Raw genomic sequence first — 14,416 nt, forward strand, 5'->3', positions numbered from 1 at the left:
CATACAAAGCTATTGATGATTTTATCCTCCAAATCTTCATTTTCATGATAACATTCTAGATGATTGTCGATACCTTCAAATTCTTCGTAGTTTCTAACTTGTTGAAGTAGTGAAATTGTTTCATTTTTACTGCCAGCCATTTCTGGCATCTATCTCCAAGTCTAAATACTTGGAACCACAGTCAGCAAAACAGTTTAGAGCTGCCTTACTGCTTATTTCTTGCCAATTATCAGTGATAAAAATCACCGTTTTTTTTAACAGAAACACACACTACTGACACTGTAGGCAGTTTGCTGTAAGCACAGTGTAGTGTCTAACAACCACATATGTGCATGCGACTGAAGTTAGAAACTATTCAGGAACAGCCTCCTGTCCCAATTAAGTGTCATAGTGTCCCAAATAAATGAACGTTTCCTGGACAGTTTCCAATTAGTGTCAGACATGTGCAATTGTGTGGCTGTGAGACACTATACCCTGTTTAGAATGAACAGTTTTTAAATAGCACCAGTTATGTGTGCTTGTGTTCAAAAAGCAGTGATTTTTGTCACTGATAGTTAGTGAGAAATAAGCAGTAAGACAATTCAGAACTGTTCTGCACACTGCAGTTTCAAGCATTCAGGCTTGGAGATGCCAGAAGCAGCCTGGAATGAAAATGAAACTATTTCACTACTTCAACAAGGTAGCATCTATGAAGACTTGACAATTGAAGATATTGACAATCATCTGGAATGTTACATCAAAAACGTAGATTTGGAGAATGCAATTGTTGACAGCATCGTATGAAGGCAGTCTATGTGAAGGCACTAGGTGGCTGCACTGGTTTTGTTCATTCACAGTCAATCAAACGAACAGATACGCTGAATAAATTCCTTCACGATAACAATTAGGAAATAATATACAGTTTTATTGTACTGTAGCAATATTGACAATGTTTTAATTTGTTCTGTATGTTGCTTAAGTACATAATTTCTTACTCTGTTAAATGGTAGTTTTTATTTTTTATACCTTTTTAACTATTTCCTAAACTTTGACTAATTGGGGTAGCCGCTAATTGGACTAAAATGTATTGGTATGGATGTGTCCCAACTAACCAGAACCCACTCACAAAAGACTTTTCTGTTTAATTCTCGTGACAAATAGAACAAGCAAAGAGAGGGAAGTGGAAACCACTCCTCCTGTTAGAAAACCAATCTTTCAGAGTTCCTGATTCTGGAGCTTAGAACCAATCTGTGTCCATGGACTGTGCAGAATTGAGAAGGAGATCAAAACATTGATCTTCTCTCAGCTTTCCACACTCCTGCTGTAGACTGTACACCAGGGTGACATGTCTGACTCTAAATTAGAATGATACCTGATCTTCATGTAAAACTCTATATTTGCTTTAATAGATCTTTTTTTTTAAAGGGGAAGAAGAAAAATAATGAAATAAATGCTGCAAGCATGAGGAGTATAGCAGTGACAATGGCACTACAAATCAGAGCCTACAGATCGGAAGCACGCTCATTATCTCGCTCAGATTGCAGTTACAGGGCATACTGGTTGGTAATACTTCTCCCCCTGCTGTTTCTCCTCCAGAGCTGCAATGACGTGGTGCAGGAGAGGTTTGGGCCTGAGCTGAAGTATGATGTGGCTCTCCGACTCGCTGCTTTGCAGATGTACATCTTGACTGTCAGCACCAAGCAATCCCAGAAAGTCTCTCTCAAATACATCGAGTAAGTAATGAAAATTAAAGCATTCCATAATGTACTGGGAGAATAGTGAATGAACACCAATCAATGAGGATGATTGGAAGTAAGTATAGTGAAATTAAAATGTCTTTTCACTGTCTATGTCTTGTTCTTTTAATTGGCCATTTCTACCCCCTGTTCAGACCATCACTTGCAGAACTTTTAAGCGTTGGAAGCAAGTCTAATTTTAATGGAGCAACAAACATACTGCCGGAAGAACTCAACGGATCAAGCAACATCAATCGGAGGAAAGGAATTGTTGCGTCATAGCCTGCATCAACATGCAGGGTTTCAACCGGAAACATCAACAGTTACTTCCCTCCCACAGATACTGTTAGACTTGCTCAGTTAATTCCAGCTGATTGCTTGTTGCCCCAGATTCCAGCATCTGTAGTTTCATATTTATCTAACTTTAATAGCGGATTCCTGCAACTGATGAGAAGATTATACAGTCTATTCTGTCAGTGTGGTGACCACCCCCCCCCCCCCATCTTTCTTCAGATTGACAATCACGTTGAAAAGATCGCAAAGCAGGTTTCAACTGCAATAGTTTTACAGTATTAAAATACATTGGTTCTGTCGAATTAGTACTGATAGTTACTACACACACAGTCAGGACATACTTAAGAAATGGAAACAAGAATTGGCTAATTAGACCCTTGGGCCTTCCCCACTTTCAACAAGATCATGGCTAATCTTCCAGGAATTTCTTTACTGCACTATCCTCTCCTAATTCTACATCCCTTGGTTTCTTTTCAGTCCAAAAATCTATAATTGTCTGGCTTGGATGCAGTTGTTAACTCTTCTGTGTTCAAGTACTAAAGATTCGCCACTCTTTGAGTGAAGAAAATTCTCCCCATTTTAGATCAACCTGTTTTGATGTTGTTCCCAGTTTTGTATTCCTCAGCCAAGGAAACAGCCTCTCCCTGCATCTTATAAGCCTTTTCATGTATATTGTATGTCTCAGTGAGATCTCACTGATTGTGCTAAATGTAAATTCGTCAATGTGGCCCTAGACAGAAAAAAATAGATGGAAAAATTAACTCCCAAAATTGTCAAATCAGCCTTGGCAAAAAAATACAATGATATAATTGCCCAAGATGCTGCAGTTGATTTGAAATAAGAATTCTAGTGACGTGTGACCTTTGATGGTAGTCCACAACTCCATCAAAAGTCCACCATATCAAGCAACAAATATCAACAGGATGTTACTTCTCATTTTTATCAGAAAATAGCAACAGAGGTACTGATTTTTCAAATTCTCTGAAGAATTGTTAATAGCAAAATATATTTCTCTTGTTGGATTTCTGTTGTTCCTACAAGAAAAATATATTTTGCTATGACCAATTTTCCATAATTATAATTGCCAGCATTGTATCTCAAAGGTATAGTGGCTATTTCCCTTCTTAGTAGCAAGCAGCACAATTGATGTTTGGTATTCTTTAATGCTGAATTATTTACATTTCAAGGACCACTCATTTCCCGTGGTGTGGGGTATATATTTAAATGTGTCTTCCTGGGAATATTACTGGGTGTGTATTTATGCTTATGTATATATCTGTGTTGGCGTGTGGCCAAGTGGATAAGGCATTGGTCTAGTAATCTGAAGGTCGCTAGTTCGAGCCTCAGCTAAGGCAGCATGTTGTGTCCTTGAGCAAGGCACTTAACCACACATTGCTCTGCGACGACACTGGTGCCAAGCTGTATTGGCCCTAGTGCCCTTCCCATGGACAACATCAGTGACGTGGAGAGGGGAGTCTTGCAACATGGCAACTGCCTGTGCCCTGGAAACTGTGCAAATCCATGGTCTCTTGAGACTAACTGATGCCTATAAATTATATTTATGCATGAATTAAGCAGCAGAATTAATACAATAAAGGAGATCCAGTCTCTCAGCTTGCTGCTCTGGTATAAATTATAAGATAGAGCTTTGTAACTGTATCAAGATTGAGGATTATATGGCCTTGTAAAGCAAGAAAGGCATAGAAATTAGTGACTCTTAGAGTAATAAGATAATAAAAATATCATCATTGGGGAATAACACATTTGGCAGATGGAAACAAAACCTAAATTTCCCAGAGATCAAAGTGTCTAGATTGTGGAGACAGTCATTAAAAAAACAATTCCTTACTCCATAAGTCCTTGAACTATCTGTGGACCTGAATGCTCAGTCAAACTTCCATCCTGCAGATCCATATGGAGTGGATCTCCTCTTGTTGAGCATTCACTGTGTAACAGTCCTGATTACCAGAGTGATTTCTATGTTCCTGTACAAAATTAACCAGTTATATCATGGAGGAAGCAAAGTTCGAAGTATGGATACATTATACAACCTTGAGATTCATCTCCTAACAGGCAACCACGAAACAAAGAAATCAGAAAACAAACCCCGCATATATGTAAAAAAGACTGTCTAACAATGTACAGCAAATTGTAAAAAAACACGTCTACAAGAAAACAAAAGAATAAAATAACCCATAAAAAACGCTGTCGAACACCCAATGTGCATTAAAAAAAACATCATGTAAACAGTAACCACAGGCAAATAGTGTTTCTGAATTGAAATCCGCAAAGAGAGTCCGAGACCCATAGTTCAGCACAGAGCCAAGTAAACATAGTGGAGCAGCAATCTTAACTGGGCCGTACCTCGCCTCGGGCCCCCACACTTGACCTTTTCAAATTGGTCTGGCACTTAAATCTCCATCCGAACAGGGGATTCGTCTGCTTGGATACGCTGGACTTCACTGCCTCGATTTGGCCTGTAGATCTCCGTCTGAGCATCATGTTCAGTCGCATCAATTTCCTTTGGGACGGGCTTTGATTCGGTCTGTGCCCGACCTTTCTCACTCTTCCGCTCTCTCGGCAACAGGCCCACCGCCTGGCCTTGCCTCGGTTCTACCACATCAAATTGCCTCCAGGTCCAAAGGGAAGTTATGGACTATTATTTGCAATGATCATTTGCCAGAAGAACTGTGGTTAACAAAGTACTTCGTTGCTTTTCTTGTTTCGTTAGCCACCAGCCAGACGTCATTGAGGTTCACCAGCACCATCTGAAAGCATCATGCAAAATTAGTTTCTTGTAAAATATAAAGACTAAGAGGTAGATTGATAAACCAACAAAAAGATAACTGTGAGCATTTTGCAGACCAGTCCTATGTTTCTGCTTAGTATGTTCATACACATTGCATGTTAGCCATAAAGGGAAAATGCAATGAGACATTAGTCTCATGTAGAAGTGTCTTCATTTAAAAAAATGCTTTTTTCCACAATGTTTTTTTCTAGTCTAATTGTTTCAATGTCATATTTCCGTGAGTGGAATCATTCGAGTGTAGAGGGATTCCTCTACCCTCAGTACCTGGGCTGGAATCTTTCAGTTTTGTTGGGGTATCATTACTATTTCCGCGAGTGATTGCCCTCCCAAGTATCTACAGTATGTTCATTTTGTCTGCAGTGCAGTCAGAGTGAATGTTTAAGTGGATGGGAGCAATCACTTTGCCAGAGGTTAGTTTTAAGTGGTCCAGAGTAGTAGTTCACAGATGACCAAGGGGTATGGGCCATGTGGTGATGTTTAAATTAGAATCATCATTGCTCACAGGTCTAATGTTCTCAGAGTCAATAAATTTTGAGGTGACCCAGCCAGGTGGGACAATTTGCACAGTAAATGCGACTTCTTCTGCTAAAGAGCAAATGGAAAGAAGTGCAGCACTGAATAATGTTATTATAAGCACAAATACTAAAAGTAGAGGACAAAAAGAGCAACATTTCTTTCTGGCATTTGAGTCTTTCTTACTCTGAAAACATGTTTTAGGTATATTATCCCTGGGCAATATACCTATGAGATCGTCATCAAGTGAATATGAATATTTATGTTTATTTTTAGATCTAAACGTGTTTTTATCTTTTCAATACATCTCACCCCTCTTCTCCTCGGGATGCAGGGTTCTGCAGTGGACCCACACACTAGTCTAATGTAAGGGTTCCACACATTCAAAGGGATAAATCCTGCTGGGGCTGGTTTGATGGAGGCAATTTTACTCCATTACTATCTTTTATTTCAGTTAGTCTTGACGAAGGGTCTTGGCCTGAAACGTCGACAGCGCTTCTTCCTATAGATGCTGCCTGGCCTGCTGCGTTCCACCAGCATTTTGTGTGTGTCGTTTGAATTTCCAGCATCTGCAGATTTCCTCTTTTGAGGCAATTTTACTTTTAGTTTTGTTTCCCCTCCCAGTCTTGATTACCACAGTCCTACCATTGATAAACTGGGTTGTATGACAAGGAAGTTTCCATCTAGGATCAAATAGGGTCAGAATTATTTTTATTGAATTTCTTTTCGAAGACCCAGTTCCCTTTTTGAGGGATCCAGTCTTTCATGTCAGGTTCTTTTGCTTTCTCTCAAATTCCCATACAGTCTCAATTCCTTGAGGAGAGCTGTATCGGGTGTAGGTGATGGTTGGACTGAGTTAGCAATCAATGTTGTATTTAGGTGGACATTGTGCATTAAGAAATAAGGTGTAACATTCTTGTGTGTTCCCATTTTCACAATTCGCCTATAGCTAATGGGCATTTGCTCCTCAGGGTCAAGTGCAGCCCACTTTTGACCTCTAGAGTAGACCAATTTTGCCAGGCCTCGCTTAGTCTCCTGGTTCCTTTGCTCCACCACGCCACTCGTTTTGGGGTGGAATGGAGAGCCGTACCCTCCTTGTATGCATTTGTTGTCACACATGGTCTGAAAGCCTTTACCAATGGAAGAAGATCCTAAGTCAGCATGTATGCAGGCAGGGGTGCTAGCACGTGGGATTATGGAGTTTTGGAATGCTGTGACAGTTGCAGCTTCATTATTAGAAGTTATGGAGACAAGCCACGTAAGATCAACTATTACAAGAGTATATCTATTAGGTTTCCAATAAGGTGGGTTTTCTTGGGATGTTGGAAATGGGCCTCTGTAATCAATTCGCCACACTTGCATTGACATGATTGGTTTTGTTTGTCTTATAGGAGACTTGTGACTGTTCCTTTATTATAGGCTTGATATTCTTTACAATTTATGACAATTGGTTATAGCCACTACTATAACCTGGCTAATTTTGCATGAGTGACTTGCTCACCACTGTGATTACCATGATTGTGTCTGAATCCTTGGTGGGCTTCATGAATCAGAGCTTGAGGGAAGGAGGTATTTGCTTCTTATCCTTTTTTGGGATGGCATTCCCAAACCTAACTTTGACCATCAGCTTCACACTTGTACCACTTTGGAAATCCTTTGGAATTAAGTTAAGTAGTATCTTGGAGAATTCTTAAAACATCATCCTGATTATTTGTTACTTAGTTACTAACAAAATCCGGTCTCCCTTACCAAGTAAAGTCCATTCCAACAGCCTGTTTTGCTTGTTCAGATTTCCAAAGCTGCATAGGTGGCTGCACTGTGTTCTAGGATGTGTAACACCTATACTAATGGTCTAGTCAATAATAATTCATAAATATTCTTCCATGTGGAAGTAGTTTACCTCTGTGTGTTCCCCATCTGGTTTCTGACCAGATGGAAAGATCTCTTTCTACCGCATTCCTAACATTATTAGAGTCGATACATATCAAGACTGGTTCTGTTGTATTTTTACTTGTTTTCAACATAATTCTAGGGTTTAGCCTTTGTAAATTGAGCTGTGTGATTCCCAAAAGGGTGGCAGCTCATGTCACTCAGAATCAGTTTTCGATAAAAATTTTCCTCATATAATCCCTACTCCTGTCTGTAATTGAAAGTATCCACCTTTCTGGATTTTCATTGCTGATCCATCAGAGTATCATTTTTGAGAATTGTTGCTCTAAATGATGTTGTGCTATATTAGGTCGTAGAGAAGATTGTTCTGCACCTTCCATGAGAGGTAAGGATTGTAAATCATAGCTCTCAGGAGTGCATTCCCACTTTAAGGTGCTGTCTTGTAGAAGAATTTGCAATTCCCCATATTGCAGATAAGACCCTTAAAAGAACCTATTGTAGAGACAATAGGGTCTTTTAAGAGCTTCTTAGATACCTGGAGCTTAGAAAAATAAGGGCTATGCAGTAGGGAAATTCTAGGTGGTCTCTAGAGTAGGTTACATGGAGGCAAACATTGTAGGCCCAAGGGCCTGTAATGTGCTGTAAATTTCTATGTCCTATGTTTTATGTTCACGTCCAGCTACATTACTGCAACAAGTGTATGGAATACCATTGTAAGACAATGTTCTAAAGTAGTAAATTTCTATTGTGATGGGGTGAAATTATATGAGGCATAGTTTATGGGGGTTTGTGTTTCTTTTCCCAATAATGTACCTATTATATCAAATGGCTATAGAGCAGTTTTTGAAAGAAACACAAATTCAGCAGAACAAGAGATTTTGATAGGCTTCTTGTCTAGGCATGGACTAGATGGGCTGAAGGATCTGTTTCTGTGCTGTACTTTTCTATCACTCTGGTGAGTTTCATCTGCATATCACCAAAACTTTCCACTTCATAGAGCAGCATCTTGATTTTCATCTGTCCAGTTAACAGAAATGTCCACTTTATTAACAGTGTTCCTCATGTCAGTTATACCAACTGCAGAATTGGACCCAGTGTTTCCTTAAAGTATTGGGCATAATACACAATCTGGTTTAATTCCAGGCTGAGTGTGTAACAACAAAACTAGTAAGAAGTAGGTTTATGTCACTCAATGTTTAACCTACCAATGACACATTATCTACACAGTTCTTGTTAGGTGATAATGAAAACAGAATCTACCAGGAACATTTCACAGGTCACGCAGCACCTATAGAGAGAGAAGCAGATTTAACTTTTCACATTGTTAGCTTTTCACTTACATTAGTTCCACTGAAATGTTAATTCTGTCTCTCTCCCCATTCATGCTGTCCTACCTGATGAGCCTTTCTATTTTTGCTTTCAGATTTCCAAAACCTGTGCTATTTTTCTCTCTTTGTTGGTGTTTGGATTATTTCTGCAGTAAGCAAGAACAACATTTTACAATAGATATGGACCCCAAGGCCATCTTGGAATCTCCTCATTTCTATAACTTGACACATTAATAATGAGATAACTTAGAAATAATGAATCTTGCCCTCTGTCTGACATGCAGTTCTCTTCCAGGAAAGAATGGGGCCTTGACACTTTCCTCCCTCCCATGGTTTTACAAAGTATGAAAGAGAAGAACGTTAAGAAAGCACTTACCCACATCCTGAAAGCAAACCAAAATCTTGTTCCTCCTGGCAAAAAGGTAACATTGCACCATGAATTATAACTATTATTTACTAAAGATGAAAATCTTTATAAACCCTCATGCTATTCTTTCAAATTATATAATGCATGTGCAAAAGACAGAACCTGCTGTTAATACAACAATTATCTCCAACAAAGTGGAAAATGAATATTAATTTTTCATTAGCAGAATACTTTGCCTTGCATTAAATATTATTTCTTGGCTTTGGTGGATATATGAAGTAGAGATTACTGCTTGGTCAATCTCCCTTAAATCCTTCTTTAAGTACATAACTGACTGGGAAATAAAATTTCTCAATTAAAAGGAAATAAATATGCAATAAAGCAATAATGGAATTCGGATGTGCTCTGAAGAAGAAAATGAAAAATCTGTTATGTTAATTGGCAGTCACTTGCCTTGCATTACTAGAATTGTTTTCTGGCTCGGTTTCCAGCTCTTTGAAGCAGCTATTGCACACTGGAAATCTTTGCCAGGCCATGTTCGCTAATATCTAAACTGATGTTCGACAGTGAAGAACCAGACATTTTCTGACTAAGTTCCTGAATAGTTTCAAAGTTGGGAGTTGCTTTTGTATTCTTCCATACTCAACCATAACTCATTCATTCCGTATTTTGGCAAAATTTCTTCTGGATCAGCCAATACCTGTGAATTAAATGTGTTTCCATTCTGAGTCCATTTACCCAACTGCAAACTTCAATATTGAGGGGAACATCTGGATACCTGATTTGAAATGGAAAAGGAGTGAATTTCAAGCAGTTAGTTCTGTTTTGGTGCCATTCAGTGGCAGCCATTTATCATCACCATTTAAATGATGTTTTACCTTAATTCATACCTTGCTTTCAATTGCAGCTCTCTGCATTACAAGCCAAGGTGCACTACTTAAAGTTTCTCAGTGACCTGCGATTGTACGGAGGCAGAGTTTTTAAAGCTATGCTGATGGTAATGTATCTTATTTCTTCCTCTTTCTTCTAACATATATATATGTTACAACAAAAAGATTGTGTTCATCTGAGCTGTTTAAACGTCGGTAATTATAATCCCATGATGAACATGCTTTAGGCACAAAGAAAAATATCAGTGATAATATATTGGCTTGAACTGATAATTCTACTTACAAACAAACCTCATTGACTCTTTGCTGTAGTCTACTGATATGAGTTCTATTTAAACAATTCAGTTATGTCAAATCTTGATTTTGATTTAATCATCTTTGTGTGCTGCACAACAGTTTAGGAAAACTGGTTGCTGGGTAAAATTAACTCAAAGATGTTTAGAATCAATGTTATGTAGTTTTAAGTTGTGAATTTGCTCTTCAAAATAGGTTGAAAACTTCCAGTGGCATAAGTTTAAGTATCATGTTAGTGCATGATTAGGTTCACTTGGAAATGTTCATTTATTATGTGTTAGTCACCATTTGTCATTAGAAACTTTAGGAAAGTCAAAGATTGTTTCCAACACAGGTTGACAACATGGTCATCATATTTTCTACTGGTCAAAATAAAATTGAAAGGCTCAGACCAGGTCCATACTGGAAAACATTCTGCTGTCTGCTCACTGCTGACAGGCACTGAATTTGATGGCCTTATCAAGAGACTGTTGAGAAATTACTTTTGTGAAAATGGGAAATGCAGCTTTGATCATGACATGTCACTAATGTAGCTTATATAGACTGTGTCAGGTCACCTCTCCCCTCAGTTGACAGCCCTCATATTGTCAAAGAGTAAAATACATTTCCATTTGGAGAAAATCAGGACATACTGCTGACCTGCTTTAGAAGGTTTAATTCACCAGCTACACCGAATGTTGAACAAAAAAAGTGTTGGATTCTTGCTTCAAAGAACTAAAAGATAGTTACCTTACTTCTAAAGACAGACAGACAAGCAATGGAATGAGGTCATGGTTGAAGTAAATGTCACTAATTCTTCTGTTTAGGTATCTGTGAAGACCACAGTGTTTATTAAAGAATAAAATCATTTATATTCATAGCATTTTTATATCCCTTTCAAGATATTCCAAAGCTTTTTATAGCCATTGTGGCTAATTTGAAGTGTAGTCATTAACAAAATTGCATTCATCTTTATCAACTAGTAAGACAATTTTTTAACATTATAATATCCCAAGACGTTATAATATTCCAAAATTTTATCAGATAAAATTTGCAAGGGACTGTTTGTAGAGTAAGAACTTCTAAGAGGTTGACTGCATCACTGAGCTGTGGATCACTCGTCAGAGGATTGTGGGTGGAGAAGTACTGAATGTGGAAATGTCATGCAGCTCAGCAAGTTCTACTTCAGTAAAAACCTACAGGGAACTTCTGTCATTTTGGTACCAAAATAATGACTCAGCAGACAAAATGTTCCTGCGTTTTACTACCAAGACGTCAGCAGATTTAAAATTATTTTATTCATTATTTAAGTAAGGTTATCATCTGTTTATTTTAGCAAGGTAACACCTACATGAAATACTTAATGGCCAGGCATCCATAGTCCTTACCAACCCTGATCCATTTGTCTTTTACAAGGGTTGACCAATGTCTGATGAAATCTACAAAGGACAAGACCATCAGAAGTTTGCTCCTATAAGTAATAAAATTAAACTCTGGAAAAGTAATTAAGCTCACATTGTTCAACCATGCAAACGTGCAAAGAAGTGAACTGGAACATGAGTAAGATATTTGGGTCAGTCTTAGCATTCAATAAGATCATGGTTGAACTGATTTAAATTCAACTCTCTGTTCCCACTTATCTACAATAAGCTTCAACTCCATTATTCTTTAGATAGATTCTAATTCTGCCATATAAAAATATTCAAAGACTCTAGTTTCAACACTGTCTGAGAGTGGTTCATTCCAGGGGCTCCATCATAGTGTAGGGAATAGAGGCATCAATTCCTTCTAGTGTACAGTTATTTTTATGTTGCTTTGTTGTTGAATCCCCCCGGTCCTACTTATAACCATGGGTTTGTCTTAGCAAATGCCACAAGAATATTACAAGAGGTGCACCATGGCCATAGATAAGAGTGCATCATTAAAAATTATATTTTAAGAGGGAATATTTTAATGCAATCATGCTAGATCATTTTGACTCTGCTCTGTTGCTCACTTTACTGTAATTTTTCCTGGATCATGTTGCGTTTATTGTTTATTTAAGCAGTTACATACATGTTCAGATAAAGAACAGTTGTAATTTTGGGCAAAAAAAAAGATTTCAGACTACAGGTAATGGTAAGTACTAGCCATCCAGTTGAAGCAGATTATTTTTACTCTCCGCACAATTGTTATTCACAACACCTTCCCTGCAATTATGAGAATTAATGAATTGAAATGTACCAGGATTTATCAGTGGGCAACATTTCTTCCAGTCAAGTGATAGGCTTTCTCATTCTCTTGAAGTGGGAAATTATTGTATGATTTTTTTCCTAATTCTTATTATGGAGTATGATTAAATTACAAATGAAGAAGTGTTGAAAAGAGAGTGTGACCTCATTTTGTCTTTATTTATTACATAAATCAGCAAGGGGAGAAGCATTCTGAAGTCACATTATTAGTCGGGCCAAGGTATGGAATAAGCCATGTGATTAATGCAAAAACACACCTGGTGGCCCTGCTGGCTGACTTCAGCCACGTGAATAAGATCGAGATGTTCTCAGAAGAGGAAAACAATGTGAGAGTTGAACTGAATGTGCTGGATGTCAAGGTAAGAAAACATCATTCATTGGGAAGGGTCAGGAAGGTCAGTGAGGTGAGTGATCAGGAAGCAGATTTACAAAGCAAGAGGTTGAGGCAGATGCAATGGGAAGAAAATTGATCGGCAGAGGGAAATGAAAATAAATCAAAATCCTGTGTTTTTCCACAACAAATTAATTCACAAAATTCTAGTACTATCTCTTAAAACTCTTGGACCAGTTAGTAGTTTCTAGAGTGGAGGCAACTACTATCATCATTAAATTAGACATGCAACTCAGATTTGATATTACTGTAAGATCTCCTAACTTACCTTCACGGAAGATTGTGTTTAACAATTTTATTCACCTTCAATTGCTTTAATTTCAGGCAATTCCAAATGGACAAAATTTAACAAGTGAATATGCCAATCTAATCACAAAATCGTTTCTGTTGATGTTAAAGGAGGTTTACAGATTAAAGTTTTCAGCATCAGCTTTCTTTTTAACTGCTATTCATTACAGGTGCCAGATGTCTTTGTGGAACTATATAATTCATGGTTACCGAGGGCTGGTTTGGTGGTTTAACAAACTGAAATGTATTTTCCACGCTGCAATGCAAGATTCTCAAACTATTATCTTTTTTTCAGCCCATTATATTATTAATGGAGTCAACGGATGCAATGAACCTTGCCTGTTTGACAGCTGGGTATTACAGGCTGTTGGTGGACTCTCGTCGCTCCATATTTAACATGGCTCATGGAAAATGCATTGCAAATAATGAAGCAGGTATTAGATCTGAACATGCAACCTTTCTAAACTTGATACTGGAAAGCCACGTTATTATGTCCAAATACCAGAGTGTCGCATACACTCTGAATGTGCAATATTTTTAGGTACAGCTAGAACTGTTGGGGAGGATTTCAACTGATTTGGCAGGGAAATGGAAATCAGAGTGATGGGGCTGAAGATGGAGCAGTTGGTATACAAGTTGATGCAGTGTGTACTGAGGAAGGACAGGCAGATGACAGGGCAAAATTGCAATGTGTGATGAGTTGAAGTGTAACACGCAGGCAAAATTAAAAAGGGTGATGAATACAGCACTGAAGGTGTTTGATGCACCATCAATAACTCACTCTGAGATGTAAAAGCGAGATATCGGCTTTTATTGACTGGAAGAAGGAACAAGCAGTGAGTGACCACCATACTACATCCTGGAGACTGAGAGGCCGGGCTCAGACCTCCATCACCTTTATACAGGGGTCTGTGGGAGGAGCCACAGGAGCAGTCATCAGGGGGCGTGTCCAGACAGGTATATGTAGTTCACCACAGTGTTAAATTTAAATGCCTGCAATATACGGTATAAGGTAGATGATCTCATAGCGCAGGTAGAGATTGGCAGTTATGTTGTTGTGGGTATCACAGTTGAAAGAAGATGATAACATAGCTGCTTAACATACCAGGATACAGCTTATATTGAAAGGACAGGCAGGTAGGCAGAGGGGGTGGGGTGGCTCTTTGGTAAAAATCAAATCCATAGAAAGAGGTGACATAAGACTGGAAGATGTAAGATCCTCGTGGGTAGAGTTAAGAAACTGCAAGGGTAAAAGGACCCTGATGGGAATTATATACAGGCCTCTGAACTGTAGCTAGGATCTGGGATATAAATTACAACGGGAGATGGAAAAGGCATGTAGTAAGGACAATGTCATGATAGTCATGGGGATTTCAATGTGCAAGTAGATTCAGAAAATCACTGGAAATCGCTGAATCCGAAGACAG

General features: G+C 38.4%; 1 protein-coding gene across 8 annotated transcripts in view; it reads left to right on the forward strand.

Annotated features, from left to right (window-relative positions):
* The window catches only part of frmpd4 (FERM and PDZ domain containing 4), a 785,950-nt gene that overhangs the window by 754,153 nt on the left and 17,381 nt on the right, over nt 1–14,416 (forward strand). For all 8 annotated transcript variants that reach the window (XM_073045767.1, XM_073045775.1, XM_073045768.1 and 5 more), the window contains 5 exons: nt 1,576–1,712; nt 8,845–8,971; nt 9,824–9,913; nt 12,487–12,669; nt 13,285–13,423. In XM_073045767.1, coding sequence (XP_072901868.1) covers nt 1,576–1,712; nt 8,845–8,971; nt 9,824–9,913; nt 12,487–12,669; nt 13,285–13,423 — 676 coding nt within the window. The remainder of the gene's footprint in view (nt 1–1,575; nt 1,713–8,844; nt 8,972–9,823; nt 9,914–12,486; nt 12,670–13,284; nt 13,424–14,416) is intronic.

Source organism: Hemitrygon akajei, chromosome 5 (genome assembly GCF_048418815.1).
Source record: "Hemitrygon akajei chromosome 5, sHemAka1.3, whole genome shotgun sequence".
NCBI classification, from domain to species: domain Eukaryota; kingdom Metazoa; phylum Chordata; class Chondrichthyes; order Myliobatiformes; family Dasyatidae; genus Hemitrygon; species Hemitrygon akajei.